Raw genomic sequence first — 23,159 nt, 5'->3', positions numbered from 1 at the left:
CCTTGATGCCCGACAGATTAAGCCACAGGTCTGTGGTTTTACGCAGCTCGGCAATATCTTCAACTGTAGGACCCTCGCCTTCATCAAGATATTTTAATAGGTTGGCCTGGTAAACCTGCAAGATGGCCATAGTATGCAGGCTCGCACCAGCCTAACCCGCCGCCATATAAGCTCTGCCCACCAAAGCAGATGTAGTTCGGCAGGGTTTGGTGGGCAGTGTCGCAGCCTTAAGGCATGATGAAATGTCGGGAGAGAAGTAGCTGGCCAAAGTCTCTTCTACCCGCTGCATCATCCCATAACAGTTTTGTCTTTTTGTCCGCTACGAGCCTGACTGACTTCATTGAAAATAGCCAGGTGGTAGCTCAGCACTCGGATAGAGAGTGATTCACAGTGGCCACAAGCAACCCCCTCGAAGAGCGAAAGCTAACGCTGTTGTGTGCCTGCGTCCCTTATAGCTTCGGTGTATGCCATCACACACTACGTTATCACGCAACACCAATAGGATCATACTTCAGACGCGCTACGCTTGAGTCCTGCACTGGTCTGGTTTAATAAACCCGCACCTGCAGTAATTAACAGAACACCCGACCTGTTATCAACAACAGCACTAACAAACTAACATTAGGCATTCGAGTCGCATTTAAGAAAAATGTATAGACAAGCAGCACAACATGTTTACAGAAAAAAGATGAGAACATGCATCTCTCATTAACTTGCAGTCTATGGTTGTTAAACAATACTATATTACGTGACTAATCTGCCCATACAGGTTATTTTGTACAAATAATAAATCGCACCATAGGCTATAACATTGGCTATACATTACAGGCGCTTAAGAGCTCTAACAGCCATAGATTAAAAGTACATTTAAAAGAACATGAGCCTTTACTGTCATATACAAACCTGTCAGTAACACCATCTATAACACAGTTATACACTATCTTAATTAGTGTATAAAAAAATGTGTAGCCTTATTTGGCAACAGTGTTGAGAGAGAGGTAATTAGCTACACACGGTGCTTGAGGTTGCTGTGGAAAAAAAGAATGTAATCAACTGTTGATGGTTTCAGCTGATTTTGCTCCTGAATTACAAATCCAGCACTGGAGAAGTCTCTCGCTTGCGCCGCTTGATGCTGGGATAGCAAGGATAGACCTTGCGATCTGAGCTAAGTTGGGGAATAAAACAGCATGCTCCTTCCACCAAGACAACACATCAAAAGAGTCATCCTTTGGTGTCTTGAAATCAATGTAAGCAGCTTCTTCGTCTTGGCAATGAGGGGGGGCTTCGTCACTCGAGTCTTCCACATCTGATAAAGTATCCGCCGATACTCCTCAAACCCTCTTTTCAGGTTGCGGGGAGTGGACGCGCTGCTAAGGACTTCCATGCTTATCCTTCAGTTCTAGACAAAATAATAACGAAAAGTTTATAAATTATTCAGTCCACCGTGAGAATCATCTGTTGCACAATTACTGGTAGGCTGTTGGGCTTAAGAATACTAATCATGTTGTCTGCATTCAACCAAACTGATTTTCTGAAAGCAAAACACGGACAGTGACAGGTGAACACTAGCAAATGGGATTGCCGCTTCCGCGTTAGTTCCGCCCACTACCTAAGCAACCAGCTGGCAGAGGGCTGCTTGGCCTTACAAAAGAAAAACCTAAAATGCAATTATTATTGACTAACGTAGTCACTCACTTTTCGCAAGACGGTGCACCTGCATGTGCACATTTTTTCACCACACAGCTGTCTTCAAGTAGCTTCAGACTTTTCAGTTTGGGATGTAGAAACATGGCCAGTTTGTGTAGGGGATGAATTTCGCAAAATGTTGAGGCATTTTTCCTTTAGTGAAGAAACTGTCATGCTATCTGTGGAAGAGTCTTGTAAGTGGCGTTTGATACGCTCTAACCACAAAAGTCAAGTGGAGAGTTGCAGTTTTCGATGCCTCCAAGGATTTGGTGGCTTCCCTGAATCATTCCAGAAATGTGTGCACAGAATTCCAACTCCATGAATGCTTTGAGTGTTATTTTGAGTGTCGATTCTGGAGGTTTATCTGCTTGAAGTAGGTGAACAACGACTTGCCTGTCAATGAGAGCGGTCAATTCTTCACCAAACATGTCGTCCTCGGATGTTTTTGATAGTGTGGTGGACAAGACAGTGTTGAAAATGTGTAACAGTACTGAGGGCTGCAACTAAATTTGCCCCTCTGTCACATACACCAATTTAAATCAAGGCCAAATGTATTTAATGCATTGATGATGGCTGCCTTAATATTGTTATTTAATACTGTTTTGCGTAGTGCGCTTATTCCACTGAGACGTGCAGAGCACTCGCTCAATTAACTCCCACTTGCTGTTGATGTAGTGCATAGTAACAGAGATAGCCAGTTTTTCTATAATCATCTGTCCACATATCCAGAGTGACTGCTCCATTGCTTTCACTAAGCTGCATTCGCATTTCTGGAATTATTTATCTACGAACATCCTCTGCATATTTGCTGATTATGCGCGAGACAGTTGTTGGATCAGGCAGGAGTTGAATAGCATCCACACGACTGGCCCGAGCACCAATGCCGATCAAACTTTGTGCCAATTTGAAGTATCAATCACCATGTACAGTTTCGAAGGATCTAATATCCTTGCACACAAAGTTGACTGCTAATTGGGCTCTACACAATGGATTGGTGACGGGAGGTTTCACACTGCGTGATTAAAGACGTCAACAACTTCTGTCTGGTCCGCAAACTACGTTTCACAACCAAACACACGCGAGAACGAGAAGTGATAAGAAAATAACGAAAGATCACGCGTGCGTGAGACCGAAATTGTTATTACAAATGATAGCCTGCAAGAAGATTGCAATCCAAATTGTCTGTGCGCTGATTTGCAGCAAAAAGAAAAAAAACAGAGTATGCAGGAGGAAATTGTTGTGGAGACGAGGGAAGCAATGATTGTGTATTTTGCCAAGAATTTGGGGTGGGTAAATAATTTTGCAATGTGTTGCTGCTGTTTCTGTTTGGTTTAATTGTAAATATAATAAAATACTTATATTCTGGTCTATAACTCCTCTCTATAACTCACACTGTCCTTTTTCTTGCTCTGTCATTGGCTGTATGTTTGGTCAAAAATTAATGTCATCTTTGGGGTATTTGAGACCTCCTTTATCATGTGAATAAATATCGTGAGTAAATTGGATTGTTTTGACGAGAAAATAAAGGGCTGTGACAACCGTAACTTCCAAAACCATACGAGAAACCACAGCAGAACGCCGCAACAGTTGTTACGGCTCTTAGCCTTTGTTCCGGCATGCTGGACTTGAGTTAAAGGCACACTATGCAGTTTCCGTTTTTGTCAAACACAGACCCCTAGAGTCACTGTGGAGCAGTGGCGGCTGGCCTATTATGGGCGCTGGGGCGCTGCCCCTCCTACCAAGTTTTAAAAAAGTTTTAAGTTTGACAAAAACATGACTTTGTTCTGTACAGGTGTAGTGGTGTACGTGTTTTACACACTAGAAGAAAGGGGGTGGGGGTCTTTTTGTCTGCCAGCTTCATCGTGTGCCGCATAACATCATAAATGTGTAGTTTTATGCTCGGAGCGCCGAGAAAGAGCGCCCTCGCTATCTAACCAATGGTGCTCTGATATGCTATTAAAACGTCACTAAATATGATCAATTCAACCAATCAGTGACGCATAGTAATAATTATCTAATATATAATTATAATTAGAATAACATGGAGTTTTACTCTACTTGGTAAGGTCATGTGGCAGTGAGCAGGGCTTCAGACTAACTTTTTTCACCTCCGTCCTGGAACCGTCCTGAAAATCAATTTGAAAAAGTGAAAAGTCCTAAAGTGAATGTCAACCGTCCCAAAATAAACATGTTGTTTCTGTACTTTGTTATTATCATCTATAGTTGTTAGTCACATAATAAAAACACCATTCAAATGTTTATGATATATATTATTATATTTATTTAGCTCCATTCAAAGTAGTTATCTGTAAACAGGTAAAAAACTGATTTAATAAAAAATTACAGGAGTTAAATGCTTTGTTGTATTCATGCAGAACAAATCTTTTTTTTCTTTTCTTTTTTTTAACATATATACGAAAATTAAGAGAAAAATACATACAGCTCAAAACGTTTTTGAGTTGGTTGGATTAAACAATAACAAATATACTGGTGACTACATATCTCAAAGTGGTAATGTCTCATAAGCCGCGTTTCCACCGCGTTAACTTTCCCCAGGAACTAGGAACTTTGGGGTGGTACTCGGTGTGTTTACACCGCAGGAATCAGGGTCTAAATGAAGTTCCGGGTAAATATTTCCCCCTCCGAAAATCCCTGCTGGCGAGGTAGTACTTTTTCAAAGTTCAGGAACTTTCGGGGGGTGGGTGGGACTTGTGCGCTGAACATGCTGATTGGTTGTGTTCACGCCGCATTTTGATTGGATGACTCCACGCAGCATTCTATTTTAACTGCCATTTTACAAAATCTATTGCGGTTCGTGGCTTCATGCAGTAAGAGTTGTCTGTCTGCAAATATGAAATCTAATTTTAAAAAAACAAACAGCTGGACCGACGACGAGGTTCAGGCTTTATTAAGCGTATTTGTGTAACAGGAAATTTTCTGCTCGTTGTACCAGCCATCTCACGGTCAATGTCCGCATCGTCTAATTTTATAGCATTACGAGCTTTCTGAACACGCTTTAGTATCAGTGCTCGTCTCTTTTCTGCCGCTTTGTTAATTACCTTGTTTGTAAACCAATACATCACAAACAACTGCAGCACAGTTTGAATCTCCTCCATACTTATAAATGTGGCGCTCAACTGATTACTGTGCGTCGCAGACTGGGAGGAGCAGTTGCGCGCAGTTTATAATCTTCCCGGTACTTTAGACCGCGGTGTAAACGCAGAAAGCAACCGGTCTGGGGCAAAAAAAGTTCATAGGACAAATTGTTCTGGGTAATTTCGATGGAAACGCAGCTATATTAGCTGATCGTCTACATTTACATTTACATTTATTCATTTAGCTGACGCTTTTATCCAAAGCGACTTACAAATGAGAAACAATAGAAGCAATTAAACTAGCAGTAGGACAACAATATGTAAGTGCTATGACCCTTCACAGTACAATCCAACGCAATTTTTTTTTTTTTTTTTTTTTTTTTTTTTTTTTTTTAAGATAAGAAAGTGTTAGTAGTACTGGATTAAGTGCTCAAGTGCTGCCGAAAAAGATACGTCTTCAGCAGTTTCTTAAAGATGGCTACAGACTCAGCAGCTCTGGCTGAGCTAGGCAGATCATTCCACCAGCAGGGAACAGTCATGGTAAAGGTCCGAGAGAGAGATTTCGTGCCTCTTTGGGATGGCACCACCAGACGCCGCTCACTTGCAGAGCGCAAGTTTCTGGATGGCACATAAGTCTGTAGTAATGAGTTCAGGTACAAGGGAGCAGTGCCAGTGGTTGTTCTGTAGGCAAACGTCAGTGACTTGAATTTGATGCGAGCGGCAACCAGTGCAATTTCGTGAGGAGAGGAGTGACGTGTGCTCTCTTCGGCTCGTTGAAGACCACTCTAGCTGCAGCATTCTGGATCAGTTGCAGAGGTTTGACAGTGCAAGCTGGGAGACCAGCCAGGAGAGCATTACAATAGTCCAGTCTGGATAGAACAAGCGCCTGAACAAGGAGTTGTGTAGCATGCTCTGATAGGAAGGGCCTGATCCTTCTGATGTTGTACAAGGAAAATCTGCATGACCGGGCAGTGCTAGCAATGTGGTCTGTGAAATTCAATTGGTCATCAATTACAACTCCAAGGTTCCTGGCTGATCTTGATGGAGTTATGGATGAAGAGCCTAGCTGGATGGTGAAGTTGTGATTAAGTGCTGGGTTAGCCGGGATTACAAGTAGCTCTGTCTTCGCAAGGTTTAGTTGAAGGTGGTGGTCCTTCATCCAGCCAGAGATGTCTGTCAGGCAGGCTGAGATGCGAGCGGCTACCGTCGGATCATCAGGCTGGAATGAGAGGTAGAGTTGTGTGTCATCAGCGTAGCAGTGGTAGGAAAAGCCATGTTTCTGAATCACAGATCCTAGTGATGTCATGTAGATGGAGAAGAGAAGTGGTCCAAGCACTGAGCCCTGAGGCACACCAGTAGCTAGATGTAGGGTTTTAGACACCTCACCCCTCCACGACACCCTAAAGGACCTACCTGAGAGGTAAGACTTGAACCACAGGAGTGCAGTTCCCGAGATGCCCTTCCTCTTTAGGATTGACAGGAGGATCTGGTGGTTAACTGTGTCAAAGGCAGCAGACAGATCCAGCAGGATGAGAACTGAGGATTTGGAAGCGGCTCTTGCAAGTCTTAGTGCTTCGATTACTGAGAGCAGAGCAGTCTCAGTTGAGTGTCCGCTTTTGAAGCCAGACTGATTGTTGTCCAAGAGGTTGTTCTGCGTAAGAAAGGAGGAGATCTGGTTGAAAACGACTCGTTCAAGTGTCTTTGCGACAAATGGAAGGAGGGATACCGGTCTGTAGTTTTCTAGATGTGCTGGATTTAGAGTGGGTTTCTTAAGCAGTGGGGTTACCCGAGCCTGCTTGAATGCTGTGGGAAATGTGCCAGTGTGAAGAGAGGCGTTTATGATGTGTGTGAGTGCGGGTACAACAGAGGAAGAAATAGCTTGAAGTAGGTTAGTGGGAATAGGGTCGAGCGGACAGGTAGTAGGTCGACTGGAAAGAAGGAGTTTTGAGACTTCTGTCTCTGAAAGCAAGGAGAATGAGGGTAGAGTCTGTGTGTTAGCTGCTAAAATGTGTGTGTTAGTTTGTGGATTGGTAAATTGTCCGCTGATGGTGGTTGTTTTATTTATGAAGAATGTTGCAAAATCGTCAGCTGTTAGGGTTGACGAAGGAGGAGGAGGAGGAGGGTTAAGAAGAGAGGAGAAGGTTTTGAAGAGCTTGCGAGAGTCAGAAGAATTGTTAATTTTGTTGTGATAGTAAGTAGTTTTAGCAGTAGATATGTTAGCAGAGAAGGAAGAGAGGAGGGATTGATAAAGACCAAGGTCAGTAGGATCTTTGGATTTGCGCCACTTCCTCTCTGCACCCCTGAGTTTCGAACGATGTTCACGAAGAACATCAGATAACCAGGGGGCAGAGGGAGTGGCGCGGGCTGGCCTGGTGGAGAGAGGGCAGAAGTTGTCCAAGCAGGATGTTAAAGTGGAGAAAAGAGTATCAGTTGCATTGTTAGTATTGACTAGCTGTTTTTAAATGCTTAACTGGCTTATGGCCAAGCCCACTGTTTAGCCACGCAAAACTCAAAAGTCACGACACAAACAAATGCCACGTGCGCGTGCGTTTTACCAGAGTAAAACACAGCAAACAAACACAAAGTTTCCTAGCAACAAAGAACCGCGCTAAAATCGACTGAGAAAAGTAAACACTCACACACAGATGTCTTCTCTTGCTGTTCAACTGCTTCTTCTGACAACTTCTATTGACTAGCTGTTTTTAAATGCTTAACTGGCTTATGGCCACGCCCACTGTTTAGCCACGCGAAACTCAAAAGTCACGACACAAACAAATGCCACGTGCGCGTGCGTTTTACCAGAGTAAAACACAGCAAACAAACACAAAGTTTCCTAGCAACAAAGAACCGCGCTAAAATCGACTGAGAAAAGTAAACACTCACACACAGATGTCTTCTCTTGCTGTTCAACTGCTTCTTCTGAAACGTCTGAAACGTGTTATTAAGAGAAAGGGCTTTAAAAAGTGTAATATGACTTCTCTAGAACACAGAATTTGGGGGAATTTCTGTCTCCGTCTCAGTCTTTGTACTGAGGTCTTCGTGCCCTGGAGCCACTACTCCACCACTTGGTCACTGCTTTCACAGAGTCATAGTGTTGTGCAGGAGGGCCATGAACAGAGATTTGAAGGAGGCTGTTGAGCATCTCATTGGACAGGCAGGACCTCCAGTCTGACTTGATCCTCTTCATGCTGGAGAAGCCACGCTCACAGCAAGAGGAGCTCATAGGGAGGACAAGGCTGATCTCTGCTATCTGCTGGGCATCCCTTCCAATGGCACCCTGAATCAGCCGCTGCCACAGCACCTGGGAATCGAGGTGCCTGTAGTGACGGGAAACAAGAATCTTAAGGTCAAGCCACTCTCGCCTAGCTGCCTCAACGGATTCAAAGTCCTCACATGGATGGGATGCAAATGCTCCATGAAGGCATTCATTTCAGCTGTGCCAAATGTTGCCAGATCAGTAGTCTTCTGGCCAGTTGGACAGGTCAAAGAGTGTGGAGGTTGCCTTCAGAACGCCGGTCTCCAGACTTTTGAAACGCTCTGACACAAACTCACAGAAGCTGTTGGTGAGCCGAAGCTTGAGGTTTTTGAAGTTGTCGTCATCAGCATTGGTCCTGCTGATCTGGACACCCTGCCAGGTACTTCCAGCCCCAACTTCATCCATGAACTGGTGTAGCCTTGGGCCTGGGATTGTCTACAGTTTAAAAATAAAAAAAGAGGTAAAGAACATTTTAGTCATTTTAATTACTAAAAGGACCCATACAAATGTTGAGCTGTGACAATATTAAATAGAATTATGAGCCACCAGCTTGGGGAACATGGTGAAGGCCGCCTCCTCTTTGGCAATGAAGTAGGCTATGTTGAAGAGTTTCACCATCTTTTCCTGTATTGCTTCATCCATTCTGTCAAAAAGTGCCACCAGTGCTCCTCTTTCTGGGTGAGCTCTTGCTTGTAGGGCATCATCAGCTGATTTGTGTGCATTACAATTGAACTAAACCCATTATAGGCCTGAAGCCTGCCTACATGAGCTATGACGTGAAAATTGTCCTGAAGCCGTGCATAGTTAGGGGGGCTGAGGCAAATCAATACATTTTCTTCTTCTTTACAGAATCAAGGAAGCTCTGGCTATGCAACAAAACAGAAAAGAAAATTTCTTCCTGAATGGAAAAAGTGCTATTCGTTCATTGAATATGATGAACCTGCACAACTGATGTACTGCAAAACATGCAGGAGCTTCCCAGCTCAGGCCATGGGGAACACCCTGTTCCATGGGGTAACTGGACAGAAAGTCAGAGTGAGGAGCATCAAAGAGCATGCAGCCACGATTGCATTAATTTAGAATTTCTCTAAAATTTCCAATCCCACATACTTCCAGAGAAAACCTTTATTAACCTGTTAATATGAATGATTTTAATGTTTGAACATGCAATACAGATTTAACTACTGTGACTTAAAAAATATCTTAAAATTAAATAAAAAAAACTTTTCCTAAAGTAGAACAGTCTTATTTTCAATGAATGATATATGCATTTTTTATTCTTTCAAGCAGCAGACATATTTATTTGTATGAATTAAATATAATGAATCCTTATTAAAGCTAGTAACGAGCAGTGAATGCTTTTCTCTTTTTCTTTTGTTGCTTGATCAATATTAAGGACACAGACCGCATTAGGTTTATTACCCACTGTCACTTTAAGACATCAGATCATGTCCAATGGCATGCAGATTGATCTGCGGTTCTGACTGGATCGCTTCCCAAATCGTCACTATCTAACATTTTTGTCTAGTTTTTATTCGTTGACGAAAATGTCAATAGATTTTCGTCATAGTTTTTGTCATTCAAAACTAGTTTTTATTTAGCTATTGTCTCGTTTTCGTCTGTGAAAAAATGTCGTTGACAAAAAAAATAATGAAAATTATTCGTCAACAAAATTAACACTGCACCAATAACAGGGACTGTCCCTAGAAAACGTGAAAGTCTGGTCACCCTAAATTAGGCTGACTAAGAAAAAAGACCACAAATATATTGAAATCTAAATGTATGCTTTAGCTAACTTAAAGGGGCTATATGCAACTTTTTCCCCAAAATAAACGTAACAATAGCCTTTTTTTTTACCATTTATGACTCAAACATCTCCTGATGAGCATACTGACACCTTGTCCGCTCACAGTGGGTGCACCTATAAGCCTGTATCCTATTTTTCCTATTTTCTGTCGGGTCGGATTTTTCCCACGCTGTCTGCGGATGTGATGTCAAGCGCGTTCATGTTAAACGTTTCAGATCACTCTGCCACCACCGCTAGTCAGCAAGTAGCCTACACTCGCAAGCAGTGCAATGGATTTTGCGAATACACAGAAGAGACCCAGGACAACTCGGACACCAACAGTAACTCCACAGAAGACTAAAAAAGTTAAACCCCTGACAAGTGGCCGAAAAAGATCGAAGATTGAGAGGGACCGGCGCCAAGCAAGGACTAGAGTGAACATCGGCTTCGCATTTGAGCCTTGAAGGGAGCTCAGATCTGTGTTGGGAATACGAAGTGATCCAGAAATGGCTTTTTTTCTTCTGAAAAGGTAATACGTGATATAAATGTTCATTGAAATAGCACTGTGTTGTTTTCAGTTCACTTGTAAATGCTGTTAGATCTCACACCCTCTTTGTAATTGTTATGTACTTGCAGCTTTAAGAAGCAAAAGGAAAGGCGCCGTCAACATCAACACCGATTAAATTAGGATTACCACACATACCTACAACAGTCACTACAGGGGGATCAGACAGGTACGGTTTTGTGTAAAATGTACTAAATGTAAAAAATTGTTCTTTGCAAAGATGTCTGTCACTATTTTGTAAAACATGTTTGAAATAGTTGGTGATGGGACGAGTGAGCCTTTTCAGGTAGAATTTAGATTTCTACCTGAATTTCTTGAAGCTCCTTGTTGTGACCTTTGTGTACTTTATAAAGCAACACACACAGATTACTGTTTCATAAAACTCTGTTATGCGTGTTTCAGCCATGAAAGGATATTCACGCCATAATGTTGTGTCAACAAGGTCAGCTTTGAAATAGATGGAGTACAACCACTTGAAGAGGAGGTGGGACCTTTGGAAAAAAGGTAGATGTGTTGTTGCCATAGATTTGTAATATACAATGTGCTGTTATTATAGCTTATTGTTTTGATATTTTGTTTGTCTATAGCTTCAAATCAATGGAGTTGTTGGATCACACACCACTCATTGATGAAGAAGTAGCCAACATCCTTGAGAATAGTGTGTAAATTGCCAATGATCTTCATTTTATTTACAGTCCTGTAATGTTAATAATGGTTGGGTTTGTTAATTACGAAAAAAAAAAGCTGCTGCACACTCCCAAGTTTAGTGTAAAAAAAACATTTATTGAGCAATAATGTTTCGGGCCATAGACCTTATTCAGATCACAGAAGGCTTATGGAAAAGTAAAAACCGAAACGTTATCGCTCCATAACTGTAAATATATCCTTTTTTTTTTTTTTTAACTTGGAGTGTGTGGCACCTGTTTCTTCCAGATTCTACGCACTAGTAGCAAGCACCTCTCTTTTGGTGTGCAGTACTCTCCTTCTCATGGGTTTGTTAATTAATCATTTCCTTTGTTTTTCTGTTGCAGGGTAGAACTTCAGGATAAAATCACATCCGAACCATCTGATGTTGATTATGTGCCACCCATATATGTGCGGTAAGAACTGTTGTAATGTGAGAATCACTACTTTTTAATACATGAAGGAAAATGTGTATTTATTTACATTTGTTTTATATACACAGTGCTCACAGTAAGTTGCAGGAAAAGATCGACAGGCTTCCGGTTATTGGGTCGGAAGAAGCTGTCATGGACATACTTGACTCAGAGGAGCAAACTGCAGACCCAGACGTTACAGAACACTCAGAACATTTCATCTTTCCTCTGCCAGATGGAGTCAGAGTCGAAAGTGACCTCATCAATCAGCCTGCATCCATCACGTGTCATGAAAATCTGATGAAACTTGTTCGTTTTCTCCAACTACCAATAGGTAAATGTAACTATAGTGATAGGAGCACAGGTCAGGATTGTGAAGGGATTCCACCATTTCGAGTCAGCTTGCGTTCACGGGGTACTGCAGTTAGCTTAGAGTGGTTAAGTATGTGATCCAAAATTATCACAGAGCACTTTACATGTCAGAGAATTTTGTTAAACTGGTTAAACTATATACAATGTTTTTCCACACATAGTATTGCTCGTATGGGCACAAACTCTTTGTGTGGAACAGCCAGCCATTATTGAAGTATGGCATGCAAGGAGGAGACTTCATGTTGGCCACCAACATTCTTTTGTCCGGAAATAACTACACCAAGGTCGCCCTCCTCTTCATGAATATTGGAATAGTGGCACCCGGCACCTTCTACGCTATCCAAAATGCCTATTGTGTAGATGCAGTGAAGGAGTTTTGGGAGGAGAAGAGGAATGTGGTTATTGACAGATTACGCCATAAAGATAATGTTGTTGCCCTTGGTAAGTACTGAACAGAACAAACAGCCACATAAGATTTGGGTAATATTTTATAAGTCAGGGGATATTGATAATAAATGACATTGTTCAGATAAGATGAACAGCATTGTCAGTATTAGGTGTATATGGTTACATTCCACTTATCTGTTACAGCTGACGGAAGGATGGACTCTCCAGGTCAGTCACAGAAGCCGGTGGCCTCTCTGTACTCTTACATACAGCTCTGGAGCAGTATGTATTATTTCCATAACTCCATTTAATCATGTTTTTGCTTTGCACCTAAGGCCACTGTGCACAGTACTGCACATATACAGCAATGGAGCAAGAAACCATGGACATCATCAGTGTCCTCACTGTTGATAAGAGGCAGACCGATCGTAAGAGTGTGGCCATGGAGAAGGTTGCATTCATAAAGACTTTTGACAGTCTTATGAGTGAGCTTGACATCAAAGAAATAGTCACCGATGCACATGTGCAGATTGCTGCCTTGATGCGTAAGAATAAATTGTTCACTTGTGTTATTAAATTTGAGTGTATATTTCTTTCTTTTTTCTCATGTTTGGTTGTTTCACTGCAGATCCCGAGAGGGGGAGGTACAAGGACCGCGGTGTCATCCATTCTTTGGATGTATGGCATGCAGCAAAGAACCTCACCAAAAAACTTCATGCTGTAAGAGGGATATGCCACATCATCTCTGATTTAGAGTACAGGTTTGGAACAATTTCTCCTAAACATTTTTCTTTTATACGCTGGAATCAAAAGGTGGCCAAAAACAAATCCTTGTGTGGATGAAGGATATAGTTAACCACTTTTGGTTTTCTTGTCAGACGGCTAGAAACCGAGAGGAGTTCATGGTTAGTATGTTGAAGCAAAATATGTACACTACAGTATTTTTTATGTTTACCTAATGACTTTGACTGACTTATCCTCAACTGTTTATGCTATCTTTCACCATGCTGTTCTAAGATGTAAATGGCATTTCAATTTCTGTCATGTTGTAAAAGTTTGTTTTTTATTTCACCTTTTTTTCTTTTTCTTTTTGTCTATCTGGCGAGGTGTACTACACCATTTCTGTGGAGAGCATGAGTGGGCACTTGGCATATGTCTCCATGAACCACTTGATCATGACACCTTGAGGAAAGAGGTCATTTTACCTGGTTCTCCCGCACACGAGGCACTGTCCCAAATTGTGCTCAACAAGAGATGGCTGAAAGATTTGGAGAAGTTTTTAACCTTTCGGGAAGATGAATAAAATGTTAAAATGTTCGTCCTAAACACATTTTCTATCGTCCCCAGGATGTTTATTTACAGGCACCGATCTCTGTTTACCTTTTCGCCGGCCGTTGCTATGACATTTAATAGTGGGTGTGTTTTGCTAAAACGAGATAAAATTGAAGAAGAACAGAAAAAATTGAGAAGTTGAAAGAAAAAGAGAAGGGTACCTACCGGGAGAAACTAAATGCCACTGCCAAAAAACGTTATTTGGACAAACTGTCCGCGATAAACCAAGTTGATCCATATGATTTAGTAGCCCAAGACTTGATTACGGATCCAGACACACTTCCTCCGCTCACATATCCGGACATCATTAATTACCTTGTTTTTGGATTGAGTGCGAACACTTTGCAGGAGTTTAAGAGCTATAAATCCCTTGAAGCTCATGAACAGTTTTGCAGCGGCTGGGTACAAGACCTCCTCATTCACAAGCCGGCTAACGTTAACTGCGAGAGCACAGTCGTACTGGCAAAGGTAAGATTGCACTTGTGTTTTTGGCCAAGTTATTAAAACAAACTAAATGCTAAATATTCAGCTAAAGTTATGTTATTTTAAAGAAAATAAACCTGCTCGACCTGCTTCCCTTGCTGTTTTTTCCAAGAAGGAAAGCTGAAAAAAACGTATTGCGCTGTTCAGCTTCCTCCCTGAGCGATCGTGTGACCTGCTATGACAGTTCTTGATCGAGCAGCACTGACCAACCATATCGACGTTTATAAAAAATATCGCCTCAAAAGAAAATCCAAATACAGCCTCCAAAACACGAATTCAAATAGAGCGGGGTAGGGCGCAATCCTGTAAATATGGCGGTGGAATAATGCAACACGGCGTGACGTCACCTTCGCATTCCCTATGGCACACGAGAAAGAGACCGTGCAATCTCTTCTTTAAACTCCGTTTGAAAGAAGACCACTGACTGAAAAACTAAAAATAAAATAAATGGGACCGGACCAGCCACAAATTAACATCAGACAGCAGGTGCAGCTAACTGGCAGTTTTGCTTCCCTTGTTTGCTTTTTAAAACTGCAGCGACCGATTGAGCCTGGTGTGAAAACGGTGTTCAGGATATGAAAAATTTTTCGGAAAAAATAAAAAAACACGAACACACAAAGATGCATATGGACAACTGCCTGAAATTTGCGTTGCTGGGGAAGGCTAACATTGCTACTCAGTTGGATGATGGCCATGGACTTTGTATAAGAAGGCACAATGAGGAAGTGGACAAGAATCGATATATTCTTTCTAAACTGATTGACTGTGTAACATTTTGTGGTGCCTTTGAATTGGCTTTGCGTGGCCACGACGAGACTGAAGTCTCTGAGAACCCAGGCATTTTTAGGGGCCTTGTTAACTTCACCTCGTCGTTGGACGCTGCTCTGAAGGTGTACTTGGAGGGAGCTACTGTGTTCAGAGGTACGTCCAAAACGATTCAGAATGTGCTGCTGGACTGTATGCTGACTGTTGTTAAGGAGTACATTCACGAGGAGATGACTGCGGCTGATTTTATTGCAATTCAAGCCGATGAAACATCTGACATGTCTGTCCAGTGCCAACTTGCCCTTGTACTTTGCTACATCGACCGCTACAACGTCATTCAAGAGTGCTTTTTTGAGTTTATACCGATTAAAAATGCAAATGCTGAAAACATCGCTCAAGCAATTTTAGAAAGAATGAGTGCATTGATCCTACTCAAAGACAAGACAAAATTAATAGCTCAAGCTTATGACGGAGCCAGCATTATGCGGGGTGCCACTGGAGGAGTTGAAAGCGTAAAGTGATGGATGTGTATGAAAACGCCACCTCAAAGATACCCACCAAGGAGCTAGGTGGATTTTGTGCATTTTTTTCAAGGTCGCCCAAACGGACCAGCATGCTTGATGATGTTGTTGGCAGCAGACTTCCGAGAGTGTGTGCAACAAGGTGAAAATTTCACAGTCGCTCAGTGAACACAGTATATGAGCACAGGGATGATCTTCTTAAGTGTTTTAAGACCATTCAGGACTCTGGGAACTTTGATGCTGTGACTGTGAGAGAAGCAGGAGGGTTTGTGAGGATGCTGGAGGATGGTACTTTTTGCTTTTTTATTTCACAAAATCATGCCACACGTCAACATGAAACATTGACCCCATCTTCATCAAAGCTGCCATTTGTAATTTTGCAGACAGCATTAGAAACATCAGGTAAATGTGCAAAATCATAGAAATAACATGAATGCAGAATAATGTAGTATTAAGCAATTGTTTTAAGTTTAAACAAGGTCTTCCATATTCACTGTGCAAGAGGAGATTCCAGCTGCCAAGAGACCGAGGACACTGGGGCCCGCAGAACAACATCGGATTGCTATTGAGGTACAGCTTATTTCACTTTCATAGGCCTCCTCTTGTGCTCTAGTCTACAGTAGTGCTTCACAAACTGCTGCACTGTTACTGGTGCCACTCAAAGGTCCTCTGTTGTTCTATAGTTTTAATTTTGTGTTATGTTTGGAGCAGTTACTAATGATACCATCTGGGCTCACACAAAGGAGCGCTTTGCGTTCACCTTGTGAGTTCAACACTGCTGCATGGAGAGCTGTTCTCACAGCATGCTAAAACCTTTCCAAGTGCTGCATTGAATGCCACCGTGGAGGCCTATCCGATGCTGAACAAGGCTAGACTGAAGACAGAAGTATCCTTGGTCTATGAAAACCCGGAGTTTTAAAAGTGTAGTGGTGTAGTGCCTCTATCAGATTTTTTATGCAGAACAACCTTGAGTGCACATTTTCAGAAACTTTTAATCTTCTGAAAATCCTTATCACTACTCCAATGACATCAGCAGAATCTGAAAGATGCTTCTCCACTCTAAAAATAATCAAAACGTTCCTAAGGAGCACAATGTCTCAAGGAAGACTGAATGCCGTTGCCATGCTTTCTATGGAGAAAAAGATTGTGAAAGACATGCCCAACTTCAACAACAAAGTTATTGATAGGTTTGCAACCCAGAAAGAAAGGAGAGCCAAATTTCTTTACAAGTGACAGTGCATAATTATCTCAGCTGCTTCTCTCCATCAGACACTCAGCATCTCCTCTGCTCCTCCAGGCACAAGAGCATCTCCTCTGCTTCTCCAAGAACTCAGGATCTCCTCTGCTCCTCCAGGCACAACAGCATCTCCTCTGCCCCTCCAAGAACTCAGGATCTCCTCTGCTCCTCCAGGCACAACAGCATCTCCTCTGCTCCTCCAAGAACTCAGGATCTCCTCTGCTCCTCCAGGCACAACAGCTTCTCCTCTGCTCCTCCAAGAACTCAGGATCTCCTCTGCTCCTCCAAGCACAACAGCATCTCCTCTACTCCTCCAGAGACACAACAGCATCTCCTCTGCTCCTACAGGGACATAACAGCATCTCCTCTGCTCCTCCAAGCACAACAGATTCTCCACTGCTCCTCCAAGCACTCAGCATCTCCTCTGCTCCTCTCCATCAGGCACTCAGCATCTCCTCTGCTTCTCTCCATCAGGCACTCAGCATCTCCTCTGCTCCTACAGAGACACAACAGCATCTCCTCTGCTCCTCCAGAGACACAACAGCATCTCCTCTATTCCTCCAGAGACACAACAGCATCTCCTCTGCTTCTCTCCATCAGGCACTCAGCATCTCCTCTGCTCCTCTTCATCCAGGACACAGAGGAGATGCTGTTGTGTCTCTGGAGGGGCAGAGGAGATGCTGTTGTGTCTCTGGAGGGGCAGAGGAGATGCTGTTGTGTCTCTGGAGGAGCAGAGGAGATGCTGTTGTGCTTGCAGGAGCAGAGGATATGCTGTTGTGTCTCTGGAGGAGCAGAGGAGATGCTGTTGTGCTTGCAGGAGCAGAGGAGATGCTGTTGTGTCTCTGGAGGGTCAGAGGAGATGCTGTTGTGTCTCTGGAGGAGCAGAGGAGATGCTGTTGTGTCTCTGGAGGGTCAGAGGAGATGCTGTTGTGTCTCTGGAGGAGCAGAGGAGATGCTGTTGTGTCTCTGGAGGGGCAGAGGAGATGCTGTTGTGTCTCTGGAGGGGCAGAGGAGATGCTGTTGTGTCTCTGGAGGGGCAGAGGAGATGCTGTTGTGTCTCTGGAGGGGCAGAGGAGATGCTGTTGTGTCTCTGGAGGGGCAGAGGAGATGCTGTTGTGTCTCTGGAGGGGCAGAGGAGATGCTGTTGTGTCTCTGGAGGGGCAGAGGAGATGCTATTGTGTCTCTGGAGGGGCAGAGGAGATGCTGTTGTGTCTCTGGAGGGGCAGAGGAGATGCTGTTGTGTCTCTGGAGGGGCAGAGGAGATGCTGGAGGGGCAGAGGAGATGCTGTTGTGTCTGGAGGGGCAGAAGAGATGCTGTTGTGTCTCTGGAGGAGCAGAGGAGATGCTGTTGTGTCTCTGGAGGGGCAGATGAGATGATGTTGTGTCTGGAGGAGCAGAGGAGATGCTGTTGTGTCTCTGGAGGAGCAGAGGAGATGCTGTTGTGTCTCTGGAGGGGCAGAGGAGATGCTTTTGTGTCTCTGGAGGAGCAGAGGAGATGCTGAGTGCTTGGAGGATTTTTTGTGTGTGTCTGCCTTAGAGGTGGTTTGCTGTAGGATAAGATTCATGATTGACTCATGTGAACACTGGAGACAATGTATAGAATTTTTTATTGACTTCTCACCATTCCAATTAATATACAGTCTTCTCCATCTAGTGGTTACTCCATGTAATAACAGCGACTATTTAACTCTTTGTGTTTATTGAATATTGACTCTGTGCACTCACTGTAATTCATGCAAATTACAGCAATTAGAAGTTCACCTTGTATGACTTGGTTTCCAATGAATCACAATCTTTTTCTCCATAGAGGGACTAGTATACCAGTATTAATCATACCCTTGTTTCATATAATTTCAGAACCTTGTAAGGACAAGCCTATTCAATGTGGTCCAGAAGCACCAAACACAACAAAAATAATAATTCTGGACAATGGTATGCCTATTCATTCAATTTAATGTCATAATGTCTTACATTCATATTTTTGAGATTTCCATGTCTCTAATTATAATTTTTAGAGAGCCCTCTCCCTAGCCACTCCGCCTGCCTGTCTGCCTGCCTCTAACACTACCGGAGCACTCGTCCCAGCCACTCCGCCTGCCTGTCTGCCTGCCTCGAACACTACCGGAGCACTCGTCCCAGCCACTCCGCCTGGCTGTCTGCCTGCCTCCAACACCACGGGGCCCTCGTCCCAGCCACTCTGCCTGCCTCCAACACCACCGGGGCCCTCGTCCCAGCCACTCTGCCTGCCTGTTTGCCTGCCTCCAACACCACGGGGCCCTCGTCCCAGCCACTCTGCCTGCCTCCAACACCTCCGGGGCCCTCGTCCCAGCCACTCTGCCTGCCTGTCTACCTGCCTCCAACACCAACGGAGCCCTGTCTACCTCTGCCCCTCCGACGAGGGAACCATGTGGCCAGAAATGCAGGAGAAAATGTTCAGAGAGATTTAGTGAGGAAAGACGATTTGGGCCATGTACTGGAATATGGACAACACCGAAAAACATTTATGTTCTGTAACATAACTCAGTTACCAATGGCAAGATTGTTTGTCCCAAAAGGAACGAGTTGGTGCAGCAGATCTTTTGTTTACAGGCTTAAAAATTAGGATCAGGTTCAACAGCAGGTCTGCAAGAATTTCTTTTTGGCCACTTTGGGGTAACACCCAACAAATGACAGCCTGGTCCTGTCGGTGATGAGAAGGGATATGGTAAATGATGGAATCCCAAAGGATCAAAGAGGGAGACACCGGGCAACAAACAACGAACACGCTCCACAACATAAAAATCCTGCTTTGCAGAGCAGACTCGCATATCAGGCTGACGTAGAGAAGGACTGGCAGAGAGACACATCAATGAGGAGTCTGGAACTCCCGAAGGTTATTATGTGCTCCCTGTGATCTATTATTCCCGCGTCGGCTCGACCGTATTTAAGGCGATGCTGAAGGCGGCGGCGAAGTTTTGGCACTCTGCCAGCTAGATGTACGGGTCAACTCTGCATATATAATTCGCGAACGATATTGCACGTTTGTCGATGGAAAAGGCTACTCAGTGATTTCTATTTTAATGGACAGTAAACAAAGGCAGAACACCGTACAATCTGATAGGTAGCATTATTGATAGAACACCAGCACAGTAACTTCATATTGACGCGGAGCTAAACAAAGGTAGAGTGCCGTAACTCAATTTGAGCTTTCCAAAACAAAGCCAAAGAGCGGTAACTGGAGTTACGGTGTTCTGCCTTGGTTTCTCATGGGGTTTTGGAAGTTACTGTTAAGACAACCCATACTTTTTTCAAAAAACAACAGAATTAACTCAAGATACTTATCCACATGGTAAAGGAGGTCTTGAATGTGCCAAAAATATAAATAACTCATTTTCGACCAAAAACGAAGTTACGGTCTTTTGCCTTTGCATGGCAGAATAGTAACTGAGTACGTTCCCTTTCGAGAACGGTCACTTCGTATTGCGTAGCTATACGCAGTGGGGATGCAATGTAAAATGCTGCATCAAGCATCTGGCTATACAACTGGAGCCCAGGGGCTCACAGAAACAAGCCAATAATACCCAATAAGTGACATAACCGGACATAGTCGGGTTTCATAAAGGGCCAAAGCATGAAATGCTTACATAACAGTCCTAGGACAATAGTGCTTATGGACAGTAACATGTATAGTGATATGACTGGACACCGTCAGGTCTAATCATCACACTGAGAGAACATGAGCCTGAAGGCAAGGAACTTCCAGATTATAAAATCTGACAAATGTGGAAGGCGAGGACCAACCGGCCGCAGCACAAATTTCCTGAATTGGTACACCACTAGACCAGGTCCACGATGAGGCCATGCCTCTGGTAGAATGAGCCCTAGCGCCTATGGGACAAACCTGGCCTACGGAGGTGTATGCTAGAGAGATGGCGTCCACTATCCATCTGGACAATCTCTGCTTCGTTACCGGTAACCCTTGAGAGCTGTTCTGTCTGTCTAAATGACGCAGAACGCTCCAAATAGACTTTTAGAGCTCTGACAGGGCAGAGCAAATTAGCCTCCCTGTCATTCTCCAAGGGTGGAAGTGCTGATAGGGTAATCACCTGGGCTCTGAACGGAGTCGAGAGCACCTTAGGTACATAACCATGTCTTGGTTTGAGAGAGACCTTGGAGTCACCTACCCCAAATTATAGACATGAAGGGCTCACAGCCCAAATCTCCCACTCGCTTAAGCAGCAGCGCAGTTTTTAGTGAAAGGGATTTGAGATCAGCCGATTGTATTGATTAGAATGGAGGCCCCCTTAGGGCCCCAAGGACCGTGGAGAGGTCCCAAGCCGGAATGGTAGGGGGCCTGGGGGGTTCATTCTCCTGGCACCTTTGAGGAAATTAACAATAAGGTTGTTTTTCCCCAGTGACTGGCCAGCCACAGGAGCATGGTAAGCTGCCATGGCTGCCACATACACTTTGAGCGTGGAAGGGGAGTGACCCTCATCCAACAGCTCTTGCAGGAAGGAGAGTACCACTGGCACTTCGCATGACAGGGGCTCTGGCTGCACACCAGCCAGTGAATACTGACCCCATTGGGATACCCGTTGAGGACCCATAAGTCGGGGCGAGGGTGCCAGATCATCCCATTCGCCTGTGCGAGGAGGTCTTTCCTCATTCCTCATTTTCCTCACTGGCCAGGGGGCAGTGTCCATCATCTGTGCCAGCTCTGAGAACCACGCTTGGGTTCTCCAGAGAGGGGCTACTAGAAGGACTGGGCATCCGCTCTCCTTTGATCCGTCTGAGGATCTGAGGGATCGTAGAGACTGGCAGGAATGCACACAGAGGTCCTTGTTCTTCGAAAAGAACGTTACGCAGTGAGTGTTGACTTCCGAAAAACACTCCATATCAGACGCACTGTCTGTGGGTTGAGAGACCACTCACGTGGGGGAGTGTTGTTTCTCAATGACATGTCCGCACCCAAGTTTTGGATCCCCGGAACATGATGAGGATGAGAATAGGATGAGATTTCTGTACGTCAGTTGCCTGATCTGAGGGCACCCTGTCGGTTTATATAGGACACCACTAACATGTTGTCCGAGCGGACTAAGACGTGGTGTCCCCTGAGGTCTGACATGGTTTTGCAACTGTCCCTCATGACAATAATAATGACAATTAGATAAATTTTATATAAAAGGCAATTCAGTGGTTTGATAAAGAACATATTTCAATAGCCAGGTGTCTCCTCTTTGTATTTCAGAAAATTCCTTTTTCTGTTCTGTTTTTTTCAGTATGCCACGAGACAGGAAAAGGACAACAGATAGGGGTTTCCCTCTACCTATTCTGTCCTTAGCTGCTGCTGTAGTGAGCAATGATGGCAGGACAGTGAGGTATTCAGTATTCAATTTGCCACACAACACTACCGTTTTATTAAAAAGAGAGAGAGGCTAAGTACAGGAGAGGAGATTAGGACAGTTTACTTGACCCCGAGGAGGGTCTTCTCATTCCAACAGGAAGATACCCTCGCAGCACTGGAATTTGGCCTTATAACCGTGATAAATTCAAAGACAGTGACTTTGCACCATCTTTGGTGACAGACCGGCCGCCGCCACCAGTTCTTCCAGAGCAAGCTGGGACATCTGCTCCTTTGGAAGTTTCTCAAGTGCACGCTGGGAGTTCTGCTTCTTGTGCAGTTCCTCCAGTGCACGCTGGAATTTCTGCTTCTTCTGCAGTTCCTCCAGTGCAAGCTGGGCCTTCTGCTTCTTCTGCAGTTCCTCCAGTGCATGCTGGGACTTTTGCTTCTACTACAGTTCCTCCAGTGCAAGCTGAGTTCTCCCCTGAGACTGTTAGACCTCACCCCAGAGCAGGACCACGGAAGATAACAAGGGCAAACGGTAGGAAAAAATGCAAATTGGCCATCTTGACAGACACCCCCGAACAAGGAGGCTTTGGAGAGGGAGAAAGTAAAAGTTAAGAGAAATCCAACAAAAGTTAAGAGAAAACTGACAAAAAAAACACACTGGAAACAAAGCCAACAAATCAAAACCGAGAAGAAAAAGCATACAGAGAAGGACAGTGACTCTGAGAAAGAAGAAGATTTTTGCATTGTCTGTTTGGAGAGCTATTCCAGACCGAGAGAGGTGTGGCTTCAATGTTGGTTCATGAAGCCTGCACTGATGGTGGTTCCATTTACATTTGCCACAATTGTGAGGAGTCAGATGGGGAATTGTGAATACTTGATGCTATGAAATAATCAGTTTGTGTGCTTTTGGTGATGAAATTGTTACTGCTTTTTACTACAGTTGTAAACTTTAATGTTTTGCCTTTTAAATATTGTTATTAAGTCAATGAACTCTGTCTTGTCTAAGATAAATAATAGATGTGACAAATGAGTGATCCCATGATCCTTTATTTTAAATGTTAAATAATCCCTTAGGGCCTACATAAATCAGTTTGTGGGATTTTGACAAAGGTGTTACATGGCTGTGTACTTGTTTTTTACTTTAATAAGTTAACTCAATGAACTCTGGTCTCAAATAAACTAAAAAAAGATTTGAAAAACGATGCTGAAGTATGAGTTTTATTACATCTAAATGACTGTTGCAACTGC

The 23,159-nt window shown here is 43.7% G+C and overlaps 3 protein-coding genes across 6 annotated transcripts in view; 1 reads left to right on the top strand and 2 right to left on the bottom strand.

The window, feature by feature from the left end:
* Window positions 1-23,159, bottom strand: part of LOC306998452 (uncharacterized protein) — a 460,366-nt gene that overhangs the window by 31,620 nt on the left and 405,587 nt on the right. The gene's annotated exons all lie outside the window — the stretch shown is intronic.
* LOC306998923 (uncharacterized protein) lies at window positions 5,214-8,679 on the bottom strand (the record flags this gene model as incomplete). The annotated part of the gene is made up of 5 exons (XM_079613321.1): window positions 5,214-6,000; window positions 6,195-7,233; window positions 7,825-8,098; window positions 8,252-8,472; window positions 8,584-8,679. 5 exons carry the CDS (start codon window positions 8,677-8,679, stop codon window positions 5,996-5,998), a joined length of 1,635 nt encoding a protein of 544 aa, XP_079469447.1. The 3' UTR covers window positions 5,214-5,995.
* Window positions 10,492-23,021, top strand: LOC306999026 (uncharacterized protein). Of its 4 annotated transcripts, none has more exons than XR_013797702.1 (8): window positions 10,492-10,557; window positions 10,831-10,892; window positions 10,976-11,050; window positions 12,057-12,298; window positions 12,449-12,472; window positions 12,580-12,789; window positions 12,873-14,044; window positions 21,841-23,021. XR_013797702.1 is itself a non-coding variant. In XM_079613427.1 (8 exons), the coding sequence occupies exons 3-8, from the start codon at window positions 10,986-10,988 to the stop codon at window positions 13,160-13,162; spliced, it is 714 nt and encodes a 237-aa protein (XP_079469553.1). In that variant the 5' UTR covers window positions 10,492-10,557; window positions 10,831-10,892; window positions 10,976-10,985; the 3' UTR covers window positions 13,163-15,884. The 4 variants fall into 4 exon arrangements, 3 of the variants coding, with proteins under 3 accessions (XP_079469553.1, XP_079469551.1, XP_079469552.1); XM_079613427.1 differs by lacking the exon at window positions 21,841-23,021 and having other exon boundaries at window positions 12,873-13,005; window positions 13,123-15,884; XM_079613425.1 differs by lacking the exon at window positions 21,841-23,021 and having other exon boundaries at window positions 12,873-15,884.

This window comes from Phoxinus phoxinus (genome assembly GCF_949152265.1).
Source record: "Phoxinus phoxinus genome assembly, chromosome: 5".
NCBI lineage: Eukaryota > Metazoa > Chordata > Actinopteri > Cypriniformes > Leuciscidae > Phoxinus > Phoxinus phoxinus.
Note: the sequence above shows the minus strand (reverse complement) of the source record. Positions and strands in the feature narration are given on the sequence as shown.

Bases quoted from the DNA above. Each gene is read 5' to 3' on its own strand.
- LOC306999026 (XM_079613425.1), top strand. From the start codon at position 10,986: ATGGAGTTGTTGGATCACACACCACTCATTGATGAAGAAGTAGCCAAC. The intron at 12,473-12,579 runs GTCAGTCACAGA...TTTGCACCTAAG, and splicing joins CGGAAGGATGGACTCTCCAG to GCCACTGTGCACAGTACTGC. The intron at 12,790-12,872 runs GTAAGAATAAAT...GTTTCACTGCAG, and splicing joins GCAGATTGCTGCCTTGATGC to ATCCCGAGAGGGGGAGGTAC.